The sequence below is a fragment of the Dermacentor silvarum genome, chromosome 7, assembly GCF_013339745.2.
Source record: "Dermacentor silvarum isolate Dsil-2018 chromosome 7, BIME_Dsil_1.4, whole genome shotgun sequence".
NCBI lineage: Eukaryota > Metazoa > Arthropoda > Arachnida > Ixodida > Ixodidae > Dermacentor > Dermacentor silvarum.
Window position 1 is genome coordinate 77912553 of NC_051160.1, and position 27226 is coordinate 77939778.

General features: G+C 43.5%; 1 protein-coding gene across 1 annotated transcript; it reads left to right on the top strand.

The window, feature by feature from the left end:
- The first annotated feature begins 59 nt into the window (after positions 1–59).
- On the top strand, positions 60–13523 carry LOC119458248 (actinia tenebrosa protease inhibitors-like). Its single transcript, XM_037720077.2, has 8 exons — positions 60–159; positions 1238–1325; positions 4195–4395; positions 5396–5563; positions 8268–8450; positions 9676–9858; positions 10953–11123; positions 13299–13523. Exons 2-8 carry the CDS (start codon positions 1277–1279, stop codon positions 13328–13330), a joined length of 987 nt encoding a protein of 328 aa, XP_037576005.1. The 5' UTR covers positions 60–159; positions 1238–1276; the 3' UTR covers positions 13331–13523.
- The last annotated feature ends 13703 nt before the right edge of the window (positions 13524–27226 follow it).

Consider the following 27226-nt stretch of genomic DNA (forward strand, 5'->3'; position numbering starts at 1 on the left):
CCGCTCCGTGACGTCTGACGGTGTCACCACATCTATGGTTGAAACATACACACTGATAACATGTATATAAGAACGAGAGGAAATTGAATCAAAGCACTGGTACGACTGTTATTCGCAGCACACCAGAACATTGCCGGTGACCGTTACTTGAGGCTAAAGGTAAGCCTACATATTTTATACTGTCTCGTCGGCTTTATGCGACGTTCCGCGTTATGTTGCCAGGCGAAATAAGTATTTTTGCGTTGTTTTTATAAATTAACGGCGAGTGGAGCAGAGCTTTAGTTCACTCTGCAAAAAGTATGAGATGTTCGGAATGGCAAGTTTGTACAAATGTTTCTGTAAAATATGTTTAACTCACACATGCCTCCTTTTATAAATCGAAATTATTAACGCATGTCAAATGACGTCACAAACATTTTATAAATCGGCACTTTAAAAACAAGTTACGTACGTTGTCCGAGGAACATAGAATATAAGCATGTATTCTCGCCATCATATGGAAGGAGCCGAAAATAAAAGCTAAAGCGAGCTTGAGGCCGACGCTCCCAAGTAATCACGAGTGCATAAACACATTCAATGCCTGCATTCAAAGCAATCTTGCGTTAAGCTTCTTACGTAAGAAAACAGTGCTGATGAACAATTACCACAACCACTAATTACACGGATCACGCAGGAAGTATATAATATCAACACAAAATTGATGTCACTTTAAGTGGTTCCGTGTCAATAGCTCCTGCAAAATGAACCAGCTTCAAGGAAGCGTAATGAAAAATATCGTTCAACGTTTATTGCTCACTACTTTAGATTGTCCAGCACTTGCCGGTAACTTAGAAACTAACTTGTAAAAAAAGCTACGCTCATTTCTGTGTCATCAATCTGGTAACCTTACAACGCATAAGGCAGGTGACATTCACCCCATTACCTGTTCTTTAATTATCATTCACAGAAGACACTTTATCTTTGATGTGATGTACGCATCGCTTCCATTCTTGGTGTAAGGAGCACTTGGAAGCGAGTCCCAGCACTTAGCGCTACTACAACGCTCTCACGAGCGGGATTTTTGTTTAAGTGGTGGTTGTACGCGTCCAAAATAAAAATTTCGCGCAAACTGCAACTTATTAAGATCACAGAAATGTGTGTCAGCTTATAACTTAACGTCTGTCACAAAATCATTTTTGCATTTAATATATTTTGTCTTGTGTGCGACAAATTTGCTCATGAGTATCTTTACCTTTAGCATCGAAGTCGTGGTACTTCTACTACGAAGTAGAGATTCATGATGAAGTCTTGGACGTCCATCGCCGTATTTGTCTGTATCGCATTAGGTAAGTCTTCAATTGTCTGAAAGTCTGCAGAATTTAAGTCCACTGCTGCAAATTACTGCGCTGTTAAAAAACTCGCATTTATTATTCGTGCATGCAGCACTTATTCTTTTGAGGTAATTTTCGCAGTATATTGAAATGTTTTTTCTGGGTGAAGGGATACGTAACTTTTCAAAATAGGCTCACTTTTCAAGCAAAATAAATGCAGTTTCTGCAAACTTGAACGTGCCTACATGCCTAAATGTAAGATAACTTGTATTTTAGCTAACTAGCCATCACTGCACCACATCTTTTCAATCTTAGTATTTTTTCACAAATACTGATAGCCTCCATATGGAGGCTGTTGCAGGACATACCAGTGACAGTCTAATTGTATATATAAAACAGCACTTATTCCCTTTTATATTGGTGACAGTAAAGTGAACACTTTATATGTCAACATATGCGCACTGCTTGACATATATTCATGGCACGAAACTTGTTTGAATTGAGATACTGAAGACTGCCCAAAACATCTGTTCATGGTTCTAGCAGCACTTCAAGGCTATATTGCAAATGGCTCATTTATAACTGCTACTTGAACAAGCCCTGAATTGCGATTGTGAACTTGTATAGGGAGCACTTAATTATCACAATTAAAGAGTAAGAGACATACAAAAAATCTTGCTGTGGGCAGAATCAACAAATTGTCTTAGCTTCTAAGTAGGTGCAAGTATACTGGGACTTTAAGTTCATGACCAACCAGGCAAAATGTCAGTCAGTTATAACGATTATGCTGTAAAATATTTATATTACGTTCATCAAGAGGTCTATGCGTAGCTTTCGACCCTTGGACTGGACTAGTTCCTCTTTCGGCTGAGACTTTGACTTCCCAACAGAGTAACACGTCCATCTACAGTACTTTGTTTCACACAAGGGAAGTGCTCGCTAAAATCTATTGAATATAATGTCATGTAAAATGTGCATTCACGGAACTTGTTATCTCTAGGTCGTAACTGTTCGCAGATCTCCCAAAAGTCTTCAACGTCAGAAAAATGGTCTCCAATCCACACTGTGAAGGTGGTTGGACAGCGAAGCTGTAAAAGACAGCTGGAACGATTACCCATCGCGACAGTCGGACTGAAATTATTCACGTGGCGACATTCAAATGCACTTTACCTAATTATTAGCCTAAGATGTTTCGACGCCCTGCGACTTCCCTTGCGCCGCTACTTCGTCCACCTACAAAGAGTGGACCAGAGAGAAGAGAAATTCGCCTCACCTCGTATGTACGCTGCTGTTCAGGAGTCCTCACTATACGTGACCTTCTCATAGCACTGTCACAACACAAATCAGTTGCTAGGCGGCTTCTTATTTCACGTACGAAAGTGTAGCTACGTCACTCCTTGCTTCGTATGCTACAGTAATCTTTACCGGGAAGCGTATGGGGAGCGTTACGTGATTCGCATTGCATGTGGTAGTCGCAGGAGCGCTTTATAAATTATGTGGTTCGGATGCTTGCTTTGAGCTTGTTCTTCAGTGAAATGTATGCTGTTCTGTACGTTGTATGCCTGATCCCAAAGAATGCATGCACCGTTCGCTTCACTTTGGCGAGTGCTTGTAGCCTCTGCCTTAGGGGGTATGAGCCATTGCATCTTAGGGTATGAGCCATTGATGATGATAGTTGTCTGTCGACGTCACGCCAAAATCCCGGAATCTCAGCTATAGACAGCTTCGGTGTAATATGTTTTACTGGGCTTGGAAAACACCTAGACGAAGTGCTCGCAACCGGCACTCTGTCTTTTATTGTGAGAAACCAAACTGCGGGAAACTTTACGTGTAGGAAACAACTGAACTGAAGCTGCTAAATACTTCACTGTGCTCACTAATTCAAGCTGTCGCCAATAGGTCGCACTGAAATATCCTTTGGTTAGTTAACAATAAATGGACACTAAAGAGATTCACTAAATCATTTGAGGCTGATAAGACATTCTTTCAAATTCTGTTTTCGTAATCTCGCGGGAAAAGCTTCATTATAGAAGAAATAAAATCAAGGCTAGAACTTTCTGAATTCTGCATGGGAACGACAGTGTCTGCACGTCAGTGTGACGTAGCATTTTTCAAAGCCTTTTCGTGCATTTTGGGCCGTTTTGGCGCTCTAAACTTTCCCCAATCTAAGTTCGCCGTATGGTGTTTTTTAGACTGCAATGTAGTCCAGGTTAATCAATGAAACATTAACTGGATACGAGCAGAAAAAGTCAAAAGGTATGACGCCTCGGGAAGCTGGTGTGCCAACTTAAAAGTGACGTCACCACCCATCTAGCGTTATTACGTTAGGCGCGTTACTGCGCCTCCTCTCACGGTAGAAGTTATTTTATTCAAATTTCATAAGGATAATCTACTAACAAAGCTCAGTTGTTTTATTACATGGTCAACTTCTGGGTAACGATCATTATGTTGATATCATTTTGTTCCATTTAAGTAGACTCACGTTTCCAAGCTTCTGCAATTTCTTTTAGGGAAGCACTGCGGGCCGTGCATTGTGAATACACGCTGAGATTTTGTACTTATTTGTCTTTGTACCATTTCTGCTCAAGCAGCATAAAAATTGTATTCCTCTACAAATTTGTACCCGAAGTCACTGAGAGAGAGAAAAAAATTGTGGAAAGGCAAGGAGGTTAATCAGACGGAAGAAGTCACTGAAACATGTTAAGTGTACATAGCACTGGTTGAATGAATGAGCAGCTCAGATTACTGAAGATTTGCATATTGCCTTAAGTTATTTAATATGTACAGTAGACGATTATCGGGGTTAGGTTCTGTAGGAATAATGTCCTGCAAGAAGTCTTTTTCGCGACTCTTGATTGCGTTTTTTTCTGTTTCTAATTTCTAGAGCGGGTAAGTGCTGTCAGCTACATTTCATTTCCCATTGAAAACTGTGAGCTCACACCGGACCCAGGAGTCTGCAGCGGAATGTTGAAGAAGTGGTTTTACAACTACACATCATTTCGGTGTGAAACGTTTTACTACGGAGGTTGCCTTGGAAATGGGAACAAGTTTGACACCATAACTGAGTGCAACATGAAGTGCAGAGGTAAGTCATTCCCGCCAGAACTCAATCAGCCATACCACGTACCGATTTTAAGCAATCGTGTGCAGTACAAGCATTCTATGTACTTTAGCCGATTATTGCGAGAGTAAGCACATAAAATGGCTTTTTTTTCAGCTGCATAAAATGAACCGCCTAATACTTCCATCTTTTTCAAACTGCTTCCACCTCCTCATGCTGAGCGGGGCGCTTTCGGCGCTAGCATCTTAATGCAAACTTCCCACGTATCAGTTGCGCACAACACACAAGCCTTAGAATGGCGACATGTATGTCTGTTTGTACGTCTCGAATTCAAGCGAAACCCGAACTTTAGCGCTTCTGGTGTCCTTGCATTTCTTGAAGTGCTAAATGCGCCGCGAAGTAGCCATTATATTGGTTTATCCTGTACTAAAAGAGGAGGGGAGGGGGGGGGGTGTCACAAAATACGACCGTCACTACTACTTTTGTCAGAGTGACAACATACACAGCCGGCGTCCTCGAATTCTTTTCGTGCCAACAACGGGCCCATCCACCTCGTTTCTTCTTTGTCCTTGTCTTTCTATTCCTCAAAAATTACGGTCCCATCAATTACTTGGACGCATATGTCTTGCGTGTTTTCCAGGTTTTCTAATAAAACCACTCAAAATACACACAAACCTCTTTCGTAATCGTTCAATTCGTATTTCATTTTATTCTTCATGGCCCGTATTCACAAAAGCCTCTTGTTATATTATTAGCGAAAGAGGCCAGCCAGTGACAAAGAGCAGTTACGAATTAAATGTTCTGTGAATCCGGCCCCACGTTTTCAGGTGGCCTTAAAATAGGCTTGTTTTTCGAAAGTTCCAGGTGGACGAGTCCACGGGGAACTTTCCGTGGACTTGTCCGTTTTAGTGGAGGTGGATATGAAATGATATTGTTACATCATTAAAAGATCGCCGTTGCGAAATCATGTCGTAAACGAACAAGAAATTCATCGCACATGCGGTTTTTTTTTTTCTGATTTCAGACCCTGTCCTGGGAGTGTGTGCGTTGCCCGAGCCTAGGCAAACTTGCCGCGCAGGATTTAGGGGCTACAGGTTCAATGCACTGAAGCAAAGATGCGAATCCTATATCTACTGCACTAAGAATGCAAATCATTTCGCAACGCTAGAAGACTGTGAACAACAATGTGGCAGTAAGTAACCGCACACTCATCGTACTTAGTGTAAAAATGAACTTCCTAGAGCCTGAACTAAGCGGTCCTTTAACAAGCAGTTGGAATTCAAAGCGCAGTCTGTAAAACCAGACGAACATGGTAGCTAGCAGATCTTACTTTGTCTAGGTGTTGGAGAATGGGAGTTCCGTTACCCGCGAATACGTGTATGAGAAAGCTTGCCAGTGCACCACGCTTTGTATTTTCGAATTGATCGACAATCTGTTTTCTTTCTAAAATCTGAAAAGTGTACATATTACAAAATTTGTTAGTTCCCCCCCCCCCCTAAAGCTATATCTCATTCCAACCTACAATACTGCGCTTACCGCAATGCCTTCCGTAGTAGGGTAGATCTTACTGGCCCAATAAAATTTAAGAATGTCAAATCTTGAAATAATGCACTGTGAGCCTTACCGTTCGTTTGACACGCTCATTGATCATTTCTAAGCATTTCTTGTAGCCAAGCGAGCGGCCCCTCAGGTTTTTGAAGCATCATCTTTCTCCGTTTTATTAGTCAGTGGATGCAACATTGGCTCATGCAAATCACCGGCATACAAACATGGCATCGATGTGCCCTTTGCAGCTTCCACAAAGCACTTGTTCTGGTTCAGAAAACATTTTCGTTCCCTGCGTACACGATCCACTTTTTGGTTTGAGCCAGACATACAGTATAAGAGATGTGCTGTTAAATTCCAAAAAGACTGTAAAATTCCAGAAATCGATTCCGCGATTGCTCGAATCAAAAGCCCGTCATTACCAATTAGAATAAAGATTCATTTTGATTAATAGCCTGCTATTACTAGTTTCCATAAAGAATACGCGTCAAAACCGGGACAGCTATCAGAAAAGTTTCTACGTACATGATTCCTTATTCTGCTTGGAAAGAATAACAATGAGTACAGTGAAAAAGAAAACAACGTGTTTCAACTACTGAGAACCAATTTAGCTACAGCACCTAACGGCTTAAGCAGGATACCTTGCTTGTAGCATCGTTGTGGGAGCAGTGAACATTGTCCCATGAAACATTATCTTCCTAAACGTTTTCGCTATGGATGCTCTCATCTTCGTTATGGCCAAAGAGATAAACTCGGCAAGATGCGCTTAATGCATTATGCTTTATAATAAATGCAAGGGCGAAGCTGAGTTTACTCCAGTTCATTTGACAGACCGCTGATGCGATAAGGAAGGCTTCTTTCACCCAAACGTACAAAGGAGGCTGATTGTCTATACTATGTTCGTGATGAGAAGTTGATAATGTGGCAGTGACTGACAAACCTCACTCACAAGCTGTCTTGTGGGGCGATACCTTTGTTAACGTTTGCGGCATTGATTGGTACCGATGCAAGCTGCATCAAGCGTAATACCTATAACCTGTGACGTGATGAGGGTGGACATTTGCTGCAGCTCAGCCACATCCACAACCTTACTCTTCATACTAAGTACCTGTGGCAAGATGGCTGTAAAACGCACAGTACATTTTACATGTACTTCAGTTTTAAACGCATTGCGTTATTTTAGCACCACTGGTTCTTCAAGTTAGACGCAAACACGCAGTCATTGAGCTGACACCGCATTGTATGTAGTACGTAAATTTTCATTGACGTTGCACAAGCTTGCATAAAAGGCAATGAGCCGAAAGCTGAAACACCCGTTACTCACCTTGAGACCACTGAGATCCAGAAGGGGACGCGTGGTCTGAGAGCCGGCGACGGCAAGCTGCGTACTTAAGGTGGTGACCTCGTCTTCAGGTGGTCACCTCGTCTTGGACAAGAAAGCTACTCGTCTTATTGTCCAAAAGCTATATAGTACCTGCCTCTATACCTAACATATTTCGTCAGACGTCTGCTAGGATCATAGGAGCTTCAGAAATCGACACACTGACCTTAGGAGACAACTCTTCGGCGAGAAACATCCCAATTTTAATGTGATAGGGTTAAGGGCCCCGTGTCGCAGAAAATTCGGCATCGGCGTCGGTGTCGGCGTCGGCACGCCGGCATCCGTCACTGAAAAAATCATCCCGAACCACCCCAACCACATTGTAATGTGTATCTACGAGAAAACACAATTCCGATACGAAGAAACTCAAACACAAACTCCTTTTCCAGCATTTCTAACCTACCAACAGCGGCGCGCCCGGGTAGGTTACTTGCAAAAGCACCATCTAGATGGCGCACACCTCCTCGGCAATGTAAAACGGCAGTGGCGCGCAGAGGCGAAAGTGGAGGGAAAAGAAAGCTGCAGTTGCCGGGAAGCCTGACAAGCATTCAGGGATCTTTGAATGCTATCGCGTTCCACTCATAAAGGCAAAGCTTAAGCGTCCTCCAAATTTTTGTCATTCCATGTAACCGTTATTTTCTTAATGGAAGACACACGCAGTCTGCATGCAGTATGTTTGTCCCAGTATATGTCTAAATATCTGGCGTAGAATAGTTACCAAATGCAAAAATTATCTAATCTTCACATCTGAAGTAGGACAAGTAGTAGATAGCATACGATATCTCACAAACATGAGTGCAGATGATTGCCGGTAATACAGATATTTACTAACGCCAAGGTGCCCAGCTTTTCCATAGCAAATAATTGTGCGAATGTCCACTTCTACCCGCGCTACGTCATGTCAGGCTAGAATGCTTTCATAGGCGTATTTTGACAAAACGTAATATGAGTTTTTGGTTTTTGTTTACAGGATTTGCACAGGATCCATGCTTTATGCCAAAGCACGCTGGTGGCAACTGCACCGGAGAGACTCGAATGCAAAATTACTGGTTCAACAGTGAAACAAGAGCGTGTGAACTTTTTGACTACGAAGGATGCGGAGGAAATGGCAATAACTTCATCGAAGAATCAGACTGCTGGAGAACGTGTGGCAGTGAGTATTTCAAAGCTGAGATTAGGGATTGCAGGATCAGCCTGTTCCCGGTCCCTGCGTGAGTGCCCTAATTTGTGAAATCAAAACGTATAAAACATTTCGAAAGTGAAAAGTGACCAGCGTTGACTGAGGCCGGTAATCTTAGGTGCTTTTTAAATCATCAAAATCATATAAGCGCTAGCACTACTGTATTTCAACCCATCGTTGTCAGTGGATAGACGTTGATAGCATGCAGAAGGAATCGATAATTATGAGTAGTTGCACTATGCAGGCAAAAGTAACAGTATTTACCTAAATATACCTAAACTGCTGCTCATTCATTCAGTGTGATGTACCAACAACCCTGGTTGCTGTCAAAGCCTTATCTCAATAGTAAAAGCGCAAACATTACCGTAAACTGTTGGGATGAGCATCACCATCTAACATGTCACAATGAAACTGTCAATACATTATACCCTAGTTATGACAGTTGGAACTCTTTCCATTGTACATCGCTTTCAATAACAACGTCCAGTATTTCTTCATAGAACTTTGTGCGCCTTATATCGCCACTTAAGTAACAATCATATGGGGAAAACAGACAATGAAGCCAAAGAAAGCGCAGGAGAAATTAATTATGTTAATTCGAAGTGTATAAATAAGGTAAAGGGAATGGAAAGTAGACAAAATAAATCTTGCCGCCAAATGTTAGGCGAACCCCCCCTCCCAACAGCCCGTCCACTTTCTTGAGTATTTCTAAATTTATATTAAAAATAACAACTAATTTCTCCTATCCTTTCTGTAGCGTCATTCTACGTTTCTTCATATGGTTCTGCCTAAAAAACGTATTCCTTTGGAACCCCTTACTCTTCACGCTCATAAACGACGGGCTGTTCACAGCAACCCACTCAAGATAGGAAATAGGCTCTAGTATTTCGCAAGACTGTGTGTCTTTTTCTGATGATAATAGACGAAAGTCTTTTAAACGCATGATTTCGTTTCCTGAGCGAATACGTGAAATGTGTTGTCCCTAACCTATTCCTACTGAAAAACTCCCGTGCTCTCCATAGCTCCTATATCCAATAACATCAAATGGCATTTGCGAAAAGAGGGTCTTTATATGGTATCCTATTTCTTTGATGCCGGATTATCGGATATGGTAGTTAAGGGGCATGAGTTTTTTTTTTTTTTTCAATGGAAATATACCACGCTCGGAATGCAATGATTCCCGCCATCTGTTCCACAGAACATCTAGAGAGCAACTGCACATATCCAATAAAATCTGGATACACCTGCCCGAACGGGAGGAAAGAGGTTGTGTTCGGATACAACACCAAAACCAAAAGATGCGAGAGATTCACTCACTCCGGTTGCGGCGGCTACCCAAACAAGTTCCGAAGTGCAAGCGAGTGTTGGAAGACTTGTGGATGTAAGTAGAGTGCGTTTTTAGGCCCACTGTGCGCCAAGTTTCATACGTCTAAGCGCGAAAAATGGTACCACGTGCCTGTGTTCTGAGCTAACATCACAGGTATTAGCTAGAATATTGTAGTTCCGTTGAGTTAAACACAACATTCAACAGCAAGGGTGTATCTGGTGCTGTATTTGGGCGCCAAGATTTTTCCACCATGTAAAAAAAAAAAAAGTTCCCCTCACGAATCTATATGCTCGTGCAGCTAACCCCTAATATACGTAAAAGCGTTTTTATAAGGACGGTTCTTGAATTTATTTTTTATTAATTTTCTAAAACTGTATGCCCACGCAAAACAGTAAAAAAAGACTTATTTTTCAGTCGCTGTTATATTTGATGGCAAAGAGTACAGCTGCGATGTAATCATACTGGAAGGCGGCGAGTTGATTGCAGTTGGCTAACTTTCGCAAGGCGAAGACAGTATTGATGCATGTTAGGATAAATTATTTGTCGTGTGGAAATGACGCCAACTCCTATGTCTCTCGCAAAATTTTTGTTTAATTGGCTTTAAGCAGGCCAGAAAGATATCACCTGCCGCGACTGCAGGAACGTATTCATTTCCCGCGCAGTGCAAAAATTCGCTTACAGGGTACTTAAACAGAAAGAACAGTGATAAGAAACGAATATAACTCCTTATGTTACTGACCACTGTCACTGTGGATCTATCTTCGTAAGCTTCAGTAACAATGATGCCTATACTTCTGCGTATCAACCAATATTTCACATAACTCTCTCTGAGATGTCAACGATACGGGGTTGCTAATCATAGTCGGTGTTCGGGATTAGCGTTAACGGGCAAACATTATGAATTAAGAAGTTAATGTTCAGCAAAAGGTTATCTTCTTCAGATTCGCGACGTAAAGTTCTGTGCTCTTATCGTGAGAATCTGGAAAGAATTTCGCTTGGTAAGAAAATAGTTTCAGACATACCCGCTAAATTCTGCCGTCATTCCTGCTCTTGACAAAAAAAAAACTACGTAAATTAATACAGCGATAATTCAGAAAGTAAGAAAAAGGATTTTAGCTAATTGATACCTTTTCGCATCTTTTCCCTAGTGAACTCTGGCAGCAAATGCGTGGCGCCAGGACCTAAAAACCGCCTCGGACTGGTGAAGAAATATTACTACGATATACAAAGTGACGCCTGTAAGACTTCCCGATACTCCCCCCTCTCAAGTAAAAAGAACCGGTTTCACACGTTGGCAGAATGCGAGGAGAATTGCAAAGGTAAGAAAGTTCAGTGGCGATTTCGCGGTAAATAAGAGAGAAATGCGTTAGCATTATGACGTACCTCTTTGAGGTTTCGGATCCATTATGTAAACCGCGTTCGTCATATTGCAAAGTGTTGTTGAGGCGCTCACTCGACACACGTCTTGTATATATATATATATATATATATATATATATATATATATATATATATATATATATATATATATATATATATTTATGTACAAACATTTTTTACACTTTTACAGTCCTCATGCTAACGCATTCATAAAATCGATCAATGAAGCTGAGCCGTCAATATAACGCCATATTGCTCGCACACTGGTATTATTCAGAGGCTTTTGAGATTTTTTGTCTACAGTTCACACTTTCAAAGTGCGGGAGGCTTGTTAAATAAAACAAATATTCTATCGTATATTCAGCCTACAACAAACGTTGTATTCGCTTTATTGCTTGGTCATAATCACTGTTTTGCTCAGACCAAATGTTAAATGTTCATAGCTAACATCCCATGTCATGGCGCAGCAGATTTCCTGTAGGTGCGCCACTGCAATCACACAGAATAAACTTGCTTATTTTTACCAACAATGGTTCTGTGCATGGCACTTTCTACTGAAACTGAAAATGTTACTATAGGGTGGCACGATGTGAAGGGAGCAGAGCCTGCACTACTGTATCCATCAATCAAATTGCTTTCCCGCAAGAATATATATAAATAGCGTCGCTTCAATACCGCGTATGCGGTATAGAAAGACGCACAAGCCTAGCAACTTATGCATTCCTAAAATCCAACCGTACGTTTTCTTGTAGCGGCACACTTTACTAATGCGCTACGCCCATGCCACTGAGTACAGTGTCCTTCGTGCGCTTTGCATTCCACTTGGTAATATCCGGAACTCACTGTTCTGCGTGTACAAACAGCCCACAAATACACTACCATTACTTGATGCTTGCAAAAAAAGAGTTCGCACCACAGCGCGTCCGTACGCTCCAAGTAAATTCAATGAAGTTTTGTCTCTCTATCTTCCTTCAAGTAACGTGGCTGCTTCTGCATGTTCCCACACGTAGAAAACCACAATTTAATTTTCAATGCGATTAGCGTCTTTTAGGAGGTCTACTCCCTTTGCAGCATCTCTGTTTCTATCTACCCTGTTTCACCTAGTGGACTAAGTTGTCTACTAGCTTGGGCCGCGAGGTAATGTGCTGGCTGTGGCCTTGCCGAGCAGAAAGCATGGGCCACCGCGTATGTGGTGAAAAATACAACTTGCTACTGGCTGCGGTCTGTACGTGGCTTAGTCGACAACTTGAGTCACTAGATAACGTGTCCCTCAGTACATGTTTAAGCAGACTGCGCATATGATATTGGTATGTGCCCTTTCCTAGTCAATGCCCCAGAACGGATGTGCCAAGGTGACACAAGAGGTAGGCAGTATTCTAATAACTAAAGCCATTGCGCCCCATTTCCAGCAGACACCTCCGCGTCGAGCCTCGCCGCTTGATGGACAGTCAATGCAATGAAATTGCAGCCAGGATAATAGAGATACTACGGAGCTTTAACTGGGGTGTAGTGATTATAAGATATATTGTGTCGTGTAATCATTTGGCATTGTATAAAGCGATAGCGCCTGATCCACGACAGACGCCTTCGCGTCGAGCACGGCCGCTTGATGGAGAGCCATTGCAACAAAGTTGCCGCCAGAATAATAGATGTAGTAAGGAGCTTTGACCGGGGTGCAGTGATTACAAGTTGTATTGTCTCGTGTTATCACTGGACATTGTGGTTGGCAGTAATATTGCCATTTCTTGTGTATGCGGTGGCAATCGTGTGCGTCGCTGCATTGCTTCGAGCTAATCGCATTAAAGCTTACATACATCGTAAGATAAGATGGTTTGCGTCAGATAATTTATTTCTGCATGCTCGAATTCGTGAACAATGTCACCATTTCATCCGCTGGCCCCGTAGCTTCGTTTCAATTGCTTAATTTACCGAATAAGCCAATATATGATACTAAGGGAAGGTAACAAATATTTTCCCCGTAGTGTCACGCAATGTTGGCACACTTGCTCTGTATAAAGCGTTTTACCGACGAGGTATTTGTATAACAACCGTCAGCATTCGGGTGCCAGTGACTAACCGGAGCAAACATAACAAATTAGATATTTTTCTTCCAGGAAACTACACCTACTTGTCCCAAGCTATCTGAGATCTGTGAATCAAGTACTTTATGAAGATGTAACGTGATGCGGACGCAAGTCTCTACAGTTCCGCGATTTATTTCAACGCACAATAGAACATGTCTTCGAAGAGATCCCTCCTTACAAGGAAGACATCCAAATTCGCTTCTTCCATCCCTCTGTCCGGAGTTAGAGCGTCTGCCAGTGGTCTTATTTTGACATCGACACCAAGTTGAACTCAATAAATGATTTCGTGTTCTTCAAAACCACCACTGTGTTTATACATCCCTACAGCGCTAAGCATATAAGAGTGTTCTGCATTGGCAACAAGGAACCCCGTAGGGGTTCGGCAACGTCAAATACAGCGGAACCCGGCTATATCGAATCTGAAGGGGATAGTAAAAAGTTCCATATATAGGTAATTCGACACATCCAATAAAGCTTTTATACAAACCTTTTCAAGTGGATTTTACTGCTGCTTGTTATACACAATAATACGTTATATGTGGGTTGAATTTATCCGTGCTCGACTGCACTAATGTTGGTTTGGTGATTGAGTTGAATTTTTCCCTTTTTATAACATCCACCACACGAGCTTTCGTCGAACCCTTGACTACCCATAGAGAATCAGCACTATCTCTCACGTTCTATTTACCGTACATTCATGTATTATTGTGGTTCACCAAATTATGAGCCACAGATTCCTGTTAGACAATTAAGTGATCAGGCATATGAAAAATAGCAATTATTACAGGACTAAGTGCGTTGAGTGCCGTCTAAAAATGCTTATTCGTGATCGTAATCTAAAAACTCTTGATCTAAAAACGCTTATTCTTAAATTTTGCCATCCGTGCATTTATTTTCTTTAGAGATATTTTCACATTTTTTCTTGCTCAGTGCTTGCAGCATTGATGAATTGACGTTTGACACTTACAGTCACGATGGTGTCGGAAACTAAAACTTCAACTCCTCAACAAACGCGCCTCGGCGGTTATTGAAGGCGTACACGCAAGCAGCGCAAATATGCGCCCGTGTGTCACAGTGGTTTTCACCACACGTAATTATTTTTTTATTCCAAGCAATGCTTGGTGTATAATACTCAGAAAGCATAAAATTATGCAGATCCGAGCATAAATGGCTAATTATTGCCGTGGCATGAAAACTCGGAATGTAAATTTGTTTTTAACGAGTTTAAAACTATGAGAACGAAGTTCATACACATCTATATTACGTATACGAGATGTAAGAGTCATATAATTACCCAAAATCATTTTTATTTTCCACTGAAATATGCAAAACACATCGAGAATAAGCATATTCGGCGAAAACAAAAATTCATTTGCTTGAACCTTTTTGGCAATAGGGATAACACTAACAAAAAAAAGTGGAAGTGGGCTTCGCAGCAAGCAACCTATGCTTCGTTTAGTATTAGTACGGAGAGCTCTCGTCATACGGGAAGCATATGTGTACATTTAATTTATATCACATGTTGGGCACCACTGCCCCCGGAGTTTTTGCACTGCGCTGCTTACTCGAACCACGCATTAAAAAAAGACGAGTCACGTGCCAAACTTCTTATTCCTCGTTTTCTGTTCCTGCCTTAAACCAACACATTAAACTTGGGGCTCTTCATCCAGTGTTAGCTGAAGTCACCGAGCCACAAACTTCGCACTCAATGCCAAAATTCAGCAAAAGAAGATAAAATTCTACTATGTGGCCTGTATATAGGCAACACTCGTCAATAAAGGGTTAGCTGTCAAAATCGTGGCCTGCGCAGACACTGGAAACCCAGATTCCACTGTGATATTCTTAACGTGAAATTATGACTGTTGTGTAATATAGCTTTATTAATGATCAATTACAGCTTAATGGATGGTCAGTGACATCGTTCTCAATGGTTATAGCAGCATCTACTGCGTTTTCGCCTTGCTGTTATATAAAAGTACGAAGGAACGGGCTGCGCTACATTTATGAGCCAGCACTTGACTCTCTTTTCGAGGCTCCGATGAATGCTCAAACAATCTCGTTAAACTGCCGAAGAGAATACAGAATGACAGTAATCCTCTGTCCTCATTCCTAATGACTGCAGCCAGCGCGCGTATAACCTACCGGTACTCCCTGCTAAAAGAATTGGCGGCCGACCGCTGCAAATGAAATACGGTGGTAACAGGTCTGCAGAGATATGGTTTGCTCATCCAAGTACCCTTGGGCAAAGAAAGGGTAAACGCTTGAGCGCCTTTGTGCAACATAATTCGAGCTTTCCGTAGATAACGCTCCTTGCGATAGCCATTATATATCGGACATTCTCCGATGCTGCGCACTTGCTTAGAAATACAATGGCGTCTCCATGTGGTTGCTCCTGACGTAGCCCGAGTGATAAGAATTATATGAACTACGACAACAAAACGTCTACTAGGACGCTTATTTGCTCAGATGCTTGCCTTCGTATACAATACACATCCTACTTTATTGAAAGATAAAATGTGCAATTATATCAGTTTGCACATAATTGCTTCCGTTGCTAGCAAAACCTTCATCTCTGATTTTCGGAGCATGCATTATTGAAAGTGGGGGGATGGGCATTATCAAGTTAGTTTAATTGGGGAACATTTTTTACAGCCGTTGTGTTTCTGGTAAAATCGTTTGACAAAAAATTGTTTTTTCCTCCGTCTTCATAATGTGCAATTTCCATAGGTGCTCATCGTTGTAGAGCAGTTTACTGTTTGGAAACTTATTGGCACATTTAGAGCGCAGCTCTTAGGCACCCGTTCCTAAGGCGATCGTCGGCGTCGGCGTAACCGAGTGAACGAGCGCAGCGAAGGATAAAAGAGCGACTGCAGAGTACAGCGGGGGATGAAAGACGGAGACAGTGCAGAGAGAGCGAGGAGGAAAGTGGAGGAGGAGGATATGGCGAAGGCGTGAGAAGAAAAGTGTAGTGTGCCGCGCAAGATGGGCTCTGCGGCGACGATGGCTGCAAGATGGCGCCAGAGTATCGCGCGTCGTCTGTTCACCGGTGACGCAAACAATAAGGCATGCGTCGAGCGCGTCCACGGATACCATATACGGAACCGAAGCGCCGCATGAGCACAGGTCTGTCTGCGGCGGCTGCTGTGAATCGCACCCACGCGTCTCCCACGCGCTGCCTTTCGCGATCTCCCGATTAGCAAGGCAGTCGCGCCACACTTTGCTGCGTTTGCAAAAACAGGTACGTTTCACAAAGGGCTAGAAGAGGTACTCTGAACTAGTGACCAATCAGAAAGAGGCAATTTATGTCGTCAGACGTATATGAAGACGTCTAAGAGGGCCTTTTCTCGCCCTTGGCCTTCCGTCCGAAGACCTAGACAGCTGCGGAACAATTCGATAAGAAACGATCCGGAACCATGGACACGTTCTAATCTGTATGTAAGTAAAGAGGGCTGTAGATTGTATGCACCATTCTTCAAAACGAAAGAAGCTTCGCTTACCTGAGCAGACGTCAGGAATGTGTTCTGCCTAATGTTTTGAATGTGCACGAAAAAAGCCCTTGGTCAAAATGCGGGAAACTTAAGCTGATTCTATGTCCACATCATTTTAACCCTGTTTCAAATTTCAGTTGGAGAGCATGGTGGTAATGTATGTTTTACATTAGTAACCACGGATACAAGAACCATACTGCTGGAGATACTCAAGACCATCTTGCCTCATTGATGTGCTTCAATGCCGACGAAACACCCATGAAGTTTCGCCACGTTGATGCACCTAACACAACATTATGAGACTGAGTGGTCTCTCAAACCACGTGCTATGTGCCAAAATGTTCTGGTAGCCCGACCGGACATAGTACGCTGTCGCTTTGCCCTGGTGATCTACATACTTCTACATAAGAGCATACAAAAATCCGTGCGTCTCTGGTCCTCAAACAAGAAAACTAGATGACCACCCGGGAGTACAACACCGTTGTATGGATATACGTACTCTCGTGATCACAATTGTACGGACCACGAATTTTATGAAAAAGCCGACTTTCTTGGAAACTTTTCCACGCACAATAAAATTAATACCTGTCGTCTAAACGTCACCACACAAGTACCACAATGCACTTGTCAATTCTAATATGTGCGAATAAGGCACGAATACATTTATTTTTAGAGCAACCTGTGCTCCTTACACATTTCATACAGGCGTACAATCCACTCCACTAGAGGGCAGGGCCGTACGCTTTTGCTCCCGTCGGCTTCACTCTCACGAGTGAAGCCGACGGGAGCGGACGTGTCGAGTCGAGGTGCCATTTCAGCGCAGCAGGAGCAGCGTGCCAAAGAGATAAGTTTTGTTATTTTATATTTCACTTTTTGGTTTTTTTAGGAGGGTTAGCTTAGCCAAGCAATCTTTATAAATTATTTTAAGGCTTTCTCACTTTCTTGGTCTTCTCGCTTAGATAAAAGTAGGTAATATTTTTTTTCCCACATCTACGCCTTGTTAGTACGAGATGATGGTTGGTACTAGGGGGAACCCACGCGTGCGTTGTTCTGAGTGCGAGCGTTCCTACGCGCTGGAAGAAACGCGGTTTAAGTCAGCACGCGAAGCGAATGGTGCAGATTTTATCTGTAGGATGTGTGTGCTAGGGTCGCGGCTAGACCGCCTAGAGCAAGACAAAGATAAGTTAGCTAAGCGGGTTGGAAAGCTAGAAAAGGAACTTGAAATCGAGCAGAAGCGGAGGAAGGAGGCAGAAGAAAAGCTAGCTAACGCAGAAATCCAGCTGAGCGCCACCATTCTGCAAAGCAATGATGAACGCATCGAGGCGAGCACCGCGAACGGAGCTGGCTCCGATGCGAGTGCAGAGACAGCCGAACCCGCCACGCCGGGAAGCAGTGGCGGAAACGTCAGTGATAATCACGAAGGGGATACCACTGACGCGGCCGGGGAAGAAAACAAAGCCAAGGGCAAGGATAAGAAAGGAGGGGAGGGCATTGTGACTTCGGGGGCAGCTTTCGGCGGTGAGGGGGAAGGAAAGCGTCGAGTTGTCTTTGTTGGGGATTCCAACATGCGTAAAGTAGAACCGGCGATAGCAGAGAGGGTAGGGGCAGACGAACGAGTCCAGGTTAGCGCGCTTCCCGGAAAGCCGATTAGAGAGGTGATAGCGAAGGCCAAGGAACGCATGTGGGACACAATGGAGGAGAGACACCTAGTGGTGATAATGGGCGGAGTGATTGACGTACTGAACGGACGAGGAGCAGGAATCACAAAGCAAATAGCCAAAGGGGTCACCGACCTGCGGAATGTTTCAAAAGAAGTACAAATCGCGGTGTGCACGGTGCCAGAGGTTGAAAGGCAGGGTTATAAAATTGAAAGGGCAGTTCTTGCAGTAAACAGGGAAATTTGGACTCTAGCTAAAGCAATGAATTTTACGGTCATTGACATCAACCGAGAAGTGCACCGAGCAGGCCGCGAATGCGCTTTTGTGCGTGACGGGATACATTTTAGTGAAAGTGTAGCAACACCGGTCGGAAGTCGATTCGCGGCACGAGCTGTAGCTTTTTTAGGCGGGCCCCAGGCAATCAGGAAGCAGGATTGAGTATTGAACATAGCGAAACACCAGTAAAGGGCAGAATTAGGCGACCAGGAGTCAGGAAAAGACGCAGAAAGGATAAGAATAGAGAAGGTAAAATTTGCTACATTAACATGCAGGGTGGTCGTAAGCAGGAAAAATGGCTGGAAATTCAAACGCAACTGAATGATGAAGCGATAAGCGTGTACGCCTTGACCGAAACGCATCTACGAGATTTGGAGCAGCCGCCTGTTATTGACAACTTTGTATGGGAAGGGTGCAACAGAATGACCGGGTCAAGGAAAGGCGGAGGCGTAGGCGTACTAATTAGGCGAGGTCTGAAGTGGCGAAGGGTAAACGAGACATGTAAAGAGCATTTATGGATTAGTGGTACATGGCAAGGTAAAAAGACGTGGCTGGGAGTAGCTTACCTATGGACAGGTAGTGATAGCAGGGAAAAAAATAAGGAATTGGTCGATTGCATTAGAAGCGATATTAATGAGTTCAGTAACTCGGGCCAGGTGATATTAGTGGGAGATATGAACGCGCACATGGACGATTTAGACGGATATACTGATTACAACGGCTCTCTAGTGCTGGATTTGTGTGATGAACAGAACCTTATAGTAGTTAACAGGGAAAATAAGTGTCATGGACAGGTAACGTGGCAATGCGGAAACAGGCAGTCATGTATCGACTACGCCTTAGTCTCAGAAATGGTCTACGAACAACTGGAAGAAATGATAATAGACGAAAATGGAAAAAATAGCCTGGGAAGCGATCATAGACGTTTAGCATTAAAGTTTGGGAGAGATACCAGCGCAGAACATGAACCAATAGCCTCAGAGTTTTTAAAAATGAATGACGAGCAAATAACAGAGATCGCAAACAACATAGAGAAGAAAATTGAGGCTTTTCCTACAGCAGTCTGGGAATATAAGGAACTGGTGGAGGTTATGCAGCATGAAATAAGGCGGACACGGCAATACAACTGTTGGATTGGAAAGAGGAAACCACGTAAGTGGTGGAACAAGGAAATTAAACAAGCTATAGAAGAGCGTAAAGAGGCATCTAGGGTTCATCGAGAAGCCAAAAAGTTGGGATTACAAGAAGAAGAGGTGCTCCTTAGATGGAATACATACAGAGAAAAGAAAAGGGTTGCGAGTGAGCTCGTGCAAGAGAAAATTAAATGCGCAAGTGAACGTTGGGTGCATAACATTCACAAAAGAGACAAAGGCGCCCCAAAAAGATTCTGGAACCATATAAAAGCCCTCGGAGCTCCAACTAGAAACTCGCAAACGGCTATAAGGGATGAAGACGGTAACATCTATGAAGGCGATGATGCGCTGCGGTACATCACAGACGTTATCAGGCATAACTTCGGTACGAGAAAAAGTGTAGTTCAGACAACAGATCCAGCAACAACAGAGAGGCTTGAGAGATCAAAATTCAGCATAGAAAGCTTCTATTGGAAAAAGGCAGCAGAAAATGTCCCTAACAACACGGCAGCAGGACCCGATGAAATCCCAATACAGCTAATCAAAAACCTCGGTCCAAAAAGCAAGGCACTGCTGACTAATGCCATAGAGCAAGTGATTAGAACAAAGAATATTCCCGTTGGCTGGCGTGAAAGCAAGATGAATCTCATCTACAAAGGCAAAGGAGATAAGGATAAGACGAGCTCGTACAGGCCAGTTACAGTAACGTCGGTGATATATAGAATGGCAATGCAAGCCATAAAAGTAGAACTGTCGAAGTGGGTGGAGGAAAACGGTGTATTGGGGGAACTACAGAATGGGTTCAGGCCAGGCAGACGCTTAGAAGACAATATGTTTGTACTAACTCAGTGCATAGAGATTTCAGTAGCTCAGAAAAGACCTTTATGGGTAGCATTTCTAGATATTAAAGGAGCTTATGACAACGTAGACAGGGAATTGTTGTGGGATATTCTTCAATACGAAGGCATAGATGACGATTTCGTGGAGCTGCTGAGGGAGATATATCGAGACAACCAAGTACAAGTGGCATGGGAAGGTCGAAAAGGAAATGAAATGGTGGGAATTCACCAAGGATTGAAGCAAGGATGCCCTCTGTCACCATTGTTGTTCACGCTTTACGTCAAGGGCATAGAAAGACGACTGGAAAACAGCGAATTAGGTTTTGATTTATCCTACATGCGTAATGGACAAATGGTGCAACAGAAGATCCCTGGATTGATGTACGCAGACGACATTGTGCTACTAGCGGACAATAAAAAAGATTTACAGATACTTGCGAATATCTGTGGGAACGCAGCGACAAATCTAGGCCTTAAGTTTAGCACAGAGAAATCAGGGATTATGATCTTTAATGAACACACGAGTAACTTCGTGGTGTCAATTCAACAGCAAGTAATACCCATAGTGAAGCAATATAAGTACCTCGGCGTACACATAAACGAAGGAAAGAATTACTCAAGCAACCACCAAGATAATCTGAAAATAAAGGGGAAGCGGAATGCAGCATTAATGAAACACAGAGCACTGTGGGGCCACAATAAGTATGAGGTGGTGCGTGGAATCTGGAAAGGAGTAATGGTGCCAGCGCTAACATTCGCAAATGCCATTATATGCTTAAAATCGGATATATTGGCGGGTTTAGAAGTTAACCAAAGATCAGTAGGCCGGTTGGCTTTGGGAGCACACGGTAATACGACAAATGAGGCAGTGCATGGAGACATGGGTTGGGCCTCTTTTGAAGTCAGAGAAGCACAAAGCAAAATTAGTTTTGAAGAAAGGCTCAGGAACATGGATGAAAATAAATGGGCGGCTAAAGTGCACAAGTATCTCTACATGAAAAGCGTGGACACAGAATGGAGGAAGAGGTCAAGGAAGTTGGCAACCAAGTACAGGATAATCGAAACTGTAAATAGACAACCAGGGGTCATCAGAAAGAAAGTGAGAGAAATAGAGACCGTGAATTGGATGCAAAGAATGGAAACGAAAAGGACAATGGAGATTTACAAGAATGAGAAGAAAGAAATTAGAAGGGAAAATCTGTACGATAACACAAAGGGCAGTGCCTTGCTATTTGAGGCTCGAGCCGGTTGCCTAAGGACGAAAACATATCGGAACAAATATTCGGAACTAGATGAGACATGTGTATGCTGCAGTAAAGATCCAGAGACCACTCAGCACATCCTAATGGAATGCGACGGGATCCACCCAGCGAGAACCGTAGGTAACGTGCAACTCCCAGAAGCGCTTGGGTTTAAAGTGGAAGGAAACATAAACAGATCAGCCGTAGAGATCAGCAAGAGACGATTAGAGTACTGGTGGAAAAAAAGCAGGGAAAAGATGGATACGACCTGATCTCTTAAAATCATAGGCAGCGGTACAAGCTAAATTTTTGAAAAAGGTATACAAAAATGCGAGATAAAGAACATGTGTAGTATACCTGATTAAATCAAGCAGGCTAGGTGACTATTCGTCGCCACCCCGTTTCAAAGGGGATGCCAATAAATCATCATCATCATCATCATCTCAACTGCCTTCATGTTTACAATGGATGTGTATGACGCCGGTGCGGTCTAGCAAACCTCCGTTTCTGGAAATATTGTTACGGAAGGATAGGAGGGAAGAAAAGAGGAAGAAGATCGAGAGACACTGGCTGCTGCGTGTTGTTGCTGGTCAGCCATCTTGACCACACTAACCCTACTTGTGTATATATTGTAAATACATCCAGTCTATACTCCCAACATCCCCGTAACAATATCGTAGATGGTGACAGGGTGGACGACACGAAGCTTTGGCCACAGCTTCAGAAAACATGCAAAAGCGCTTTCGGAGGTGATTAAGCTACGTCCAAACTGCACGAGCAGCGTATATGGTGCTTGCTCTCAAAGCTGGGCTAAAAATGTCTTCCCAGCTATCCAAACTTTCCACTCATGAATTGAATCAGGATTAGCGTGTTTTGCTCTTTGCTCTTTATTTGGCATATAACTTGAAGCAGTGGCTTGTCATGTTTCTGACTCAGTAAAGTTTTTCGGTTCGGTCACTATTTGATTTTTTTCTGCCTAATCACTCGCGAGAGTGCTCAGTTTCGTTAGATTTGTTCTTGCTATGCACAAGGCTTGAAATGTAGCTGTTCAGTTCATTGTAATACCTTGTAGCAAAGATGTATTATCTCTAGTAACTCGCTTACTCTTGTGGACCGCCGCGAAACATTTAGCTTCGACCATTCGTGCATTATTGGTGTAGTACCCTCATTTATTGTGTGTATATAGTGCGCATATATTCAAATGTGCACCCATTCACTTATTCTTGACACTTTGGCAAAATAGTGGGCGAAAGTTTCCGTGCCAGTTGGGGTAAATCTGTTTAGATACTGTGCGCAAAACCTACTAGGACAGGAAGTGGCGCTACTCCCTCTATCATTGTTTAACGAGCGGTACTCACTCTTGCCGACTACCGGTGCTGAAGCCCCTTTTTTTTAAAGGTTAGCGACACAACGCTGGTGGATGAGCAAGTTTCTTTATCCTCAAGGAAAGCTGTACGTGTCAAAGCACTGGTAACACGTACGGCTAGTTGCAGCAATGGTCCGCGAACGGGACCACACACATTCATTACATTCCTTAATATGCCAGTGACTATTTTTGCAGCCAACGACTGCACATGCCTTCAATCCGCATGATTCAATTCAGCATGATTTCAGCTCAGTGTGTTAGCGAAAACTCAGTTGAATTTCCGACAGCTGATTGCACAGAAGCAAGGTAGAAGTGGTAATGGTTTCGTATTCGTGCGTGGTCGCTGAGGCGATGTACGGCGCACCCCCGAAGAGCTATCTCATTTCTCTGGGACATACTGCTCCGCGAAAAGGGTCAATACTCCGTACTCAACCTAGCATAGTGCAGAATGTAGAAGCGTTAGGTAGGGTAAATGGCAATGATCTTAGGTTAGTGACGCCTAAGATTGTTCTCAATTTCAAGGGAGAAAGACCAAATTAGTTAAGAGGAAACAGGCCAACCAAGACACAGTCAGGGTAAAAGTAGATGATTTCATGCTGGTGCTCTCAAACAAATATGCAGCTTTAGAAGAGAAATATCAAGATAAGATTAATGGTAATGACTGAAGCCATAACTAGGCTGATTTCAAGAGCACCAATTGAAGTGAGAGGTAAGGTGCAAAGGCAAAAAAGTATGTAAGCTCTCCCAAGCAACAAAGAACCTAATAAAGAAACAACAAACCATGAAAGTGCGCATACTGCAGTCATTATTAAATCGTGACCGGTAGCTTATTGCTATCATTGAAATGAAAAGTGTAGAATAATTACATTCTACGGTTACTAACATATGGGGGGGCAGTAACTTGGAGGGTAACAAGCTTGGAAACAAGTTAAGAACTATGCAACGAGCGAAGGAATGAAAAAGGTTCAGTGTAACTTGGAAGAGACAGGAAGAGAGTGGCATGGATCAAAAGACCAAACAATGGTAGCTGACATTCGAGTTGACATGAAGAGGACAAAATTGAGCTCGGCAGGCCATGTATTGCATAGGGCAGATAATCGGTGGTCTGTCAAGTTGTAGAATGGGTGCTAAGGAAAGGAAAGCTAAGGAAAGGAAAGGAAAGATAGTTGGATGGAATGATGAAATCAAGAAATTTGCAGGCACAACTTGCGATAAGATAATGCAAGGCAGGGGTAATTGGAGATCATTGCGAGAGGCCCCAGGGTCATTGAAGAGCAGCAAATACCCAATGTTACATGCTCAGCGACCCAAGTGACGGTTGGTTTTCAACCCAGTTCTCTCAGCAGAGCAGCCAGATGCTGCCCATTTGACAACTCAGGGACACAAGTTGGCGGGAAAGAGGTTAGTTGCGGACATGCATACATACATACATACAGACCTACTGCTAACTGGGTGAAGTTCTTAAAGAATGCTATTGTGTTCAAAATGCACTTTGGCAATTCATATAATGTGTAGGGCAGGTACTATTGGGGCTACTGAATGGGTGCCAGTTCACCTGACATGCAATCGTGGACAGCAGATATCCAGGTAGTGTGATGCAATAGAAAATTTGCTAGCATAGGATGGTATCAACTGGTACAAGATATGGGGTGACTGGGATCCTCCAGCGGACATTACATATGGTAATGGCGATGACCTTAAGATCTTGCAATCACTTTGCATTAGTTTAGACTCCACCAATAGCTTTAAAATGTATGAGGTGAAAAAAAACTTGGAGATACGTTCTGCTGTCGTAAACCTTGCACTAAAAAAGGTTGCCCTGCTTTCTAGTATTCAGTGTGCATTGTCCCTTGTAGCCCCTTAGGAATACTGAACCGAAAGGGTTATGTTGTGTTCTACGGCTATGCAATGTAAGATGCCCCGGCATTTATTCTATTGTCGGATTTACCTCTTGTTCTCGATGCTGTAACAGGACTGCAATTGCTGCAATTATTTTCTGCAGGCCTCACAAATGGGATGAGCCTAGCTGAAAGTATCACTGCCAAAATGGCATGCCACGCCCTTTCCAAGGTGATCGGTCAGAAGGAGGTTGGCACGCAGTACAGCTTGCCTCTGGCTGCCAAGTCTGTTGGGTGCTCCTTCAAATCAGCCAGCAAGTCGACGAGTGTGCAGACTATAGAGACTGTGGATCAGTCAAGCTCCACCTCAGGTGGGCAGTGACCGGCATTTCTCTTACATTTGCTTGCTTGTGTGAGTTTGTGGTAAATAGCCAAGGGGGGTCTGCCTAGCTTGGTACGACCTGCTTAACTGTGTATGAAATTCTGCTGCCGAGGACATTTTAGCTGGTTTGTGATTCTTGTTTGCATTCTGATTGGGGCAAAATGCAAAAACACTGCTCTACTCAGATCATTGAAGCACCTTAGGTGTCAGAGCTTAATCCAGAGCCCTCTTGCCCTGTGCTGTTGTAGCCCTTGCGTGGCTTTATGATAACGTTAAACCCAGTGAGTCTCTTAGTTATGCCTAAACTGGTATATTAATATAAAAACGTGGATATAGATCAACGCTGAATGTAAGTCGACCGCTGCGTTTGAGGTGAATTAAATTCAAACAGAATTCTTTAATGCAGTTAACTACAAAACATACTTCGTGTTTTATCAATATGCTCATGGATGGTTGGAAACAACTTTATTAAAATCCGGCGAAGTTTAACGACCCAGTCTCAGGTCTCCCATGAGGGGACTTAGAGGCCTTGCTTCATCGCCGCCTCCCGGCCCCACTGGATTGCTCACTCTTGTGTCTTGAGATTGGAGCTGCGCAGAGTGGTGGCACACTTCGACGCAAGAGCCTCTGGAGCTGCTGCCATTTTCGCTGCTTGTACAGGACACTCCCACAACATGTGCGAGAGTGTTGCTTAGTTGCCTGACATACTTGCAAAGAGCATTCGGGTATTGCGCGGGAAAATGTGCCACAATCGCACCGTACTGGGGAAGGTGTGTGTCTGCAGCTGTCGCCAGACGACTGCCTGGCGACGTTTTAGTTTGGTGTGAGGCGGGAGCAATATTCTCCTGCCTAACTGGTAGTGCTTGGCGATATCGTTATATCTGACTAACGTTCTCGCGTGCTTCGCACCAGGAGGTCCGAACTCGAAGAGGGTGTCTCTGACTCTGCGCGGCGGGTCAGTTCTCGCACAGAGCAGTGTGCCACCTCATTCAAGTTAGGGGGGCCCTCGTCGGTGGGGGTGGCGACATGCGCTGGGAACCACATGATCGCGGTGCTATCGAAGTGCTGCCAACCAGCTTCCTTAGCCTCTGAAGAACTTGAGGGAAATGCACCCCCGCGCATAGTTACGAACTGCGGATTGTGAGTCGCTAAGAACTACCTCGCCGAGGGGGTCGGTAAGCGCAATCGCAACCTCTTCTGCTGTTTCTGGGTATTCCGTGCTGACATTACATGCATGCGTAAGCCGGGAGTTAACGTCAACGACTACTGCCATGAACCAGTGTCCTTGTATGTACTCTGCCGCGTCTACGAAGCGCGTAGCCATCTCATTCATAGAGAAGCGAGAACTGCACGAGAACTGTCAGGATTCTTGTTCTGGGATCGCTTTGAGTCACGACGTCCCACAGCACATGTCTGAGCAGCTCTAGGCCACGCGCAACACTGTCATCATGTCATGAGCAGCATGTACCGAGCACCTGAGGTGCACACAAGCTATCACTTCAGCCGACCTGTAGGTGTCTTCAAGTGATTGCTGGCCATACATTCGTTTTGATCCTCTCATGTCGATAGCAGCATCGGGTTTTTGCCCAGTGTTTGCAGACCGCAGTGGCTGACAAGGCCTCTTCATGTACTGCCAATTTATCCAAGCGTAATAGTTGTTGTTTGCAGCGCTCCTGTTACAATGTGCGAAAACCTTTTGCTAATGCGAAAAGTCGAGCCTTTCCACTTCGAGAAAGT

Excerpts from the sequence above, each read along its gene's own strand:
- LOC119458248 (XM_037720077.2), top strand. The coding sequence starts at position 1,277 with ATGATGAAGTCTTGGACGTCCATCGCCGTATTTGTCTGTATCGCATTA. Across the intron at positions 4,396-5,395 it reads GTGCAACATGAAGTGCAGAG|ACCCTGTCCTGGGAGTGTGT; the intron begins GTAAGTCATTCC and ends TTCTGATTTCAG. Across the intron at positions 5,564-8,267 it reads CTGTGAACAACAATGTGGCA|GATTTGCACAGGATCCATGC; the intron begins GTAAGTAACCGC and ends TTTTGTTTACAG.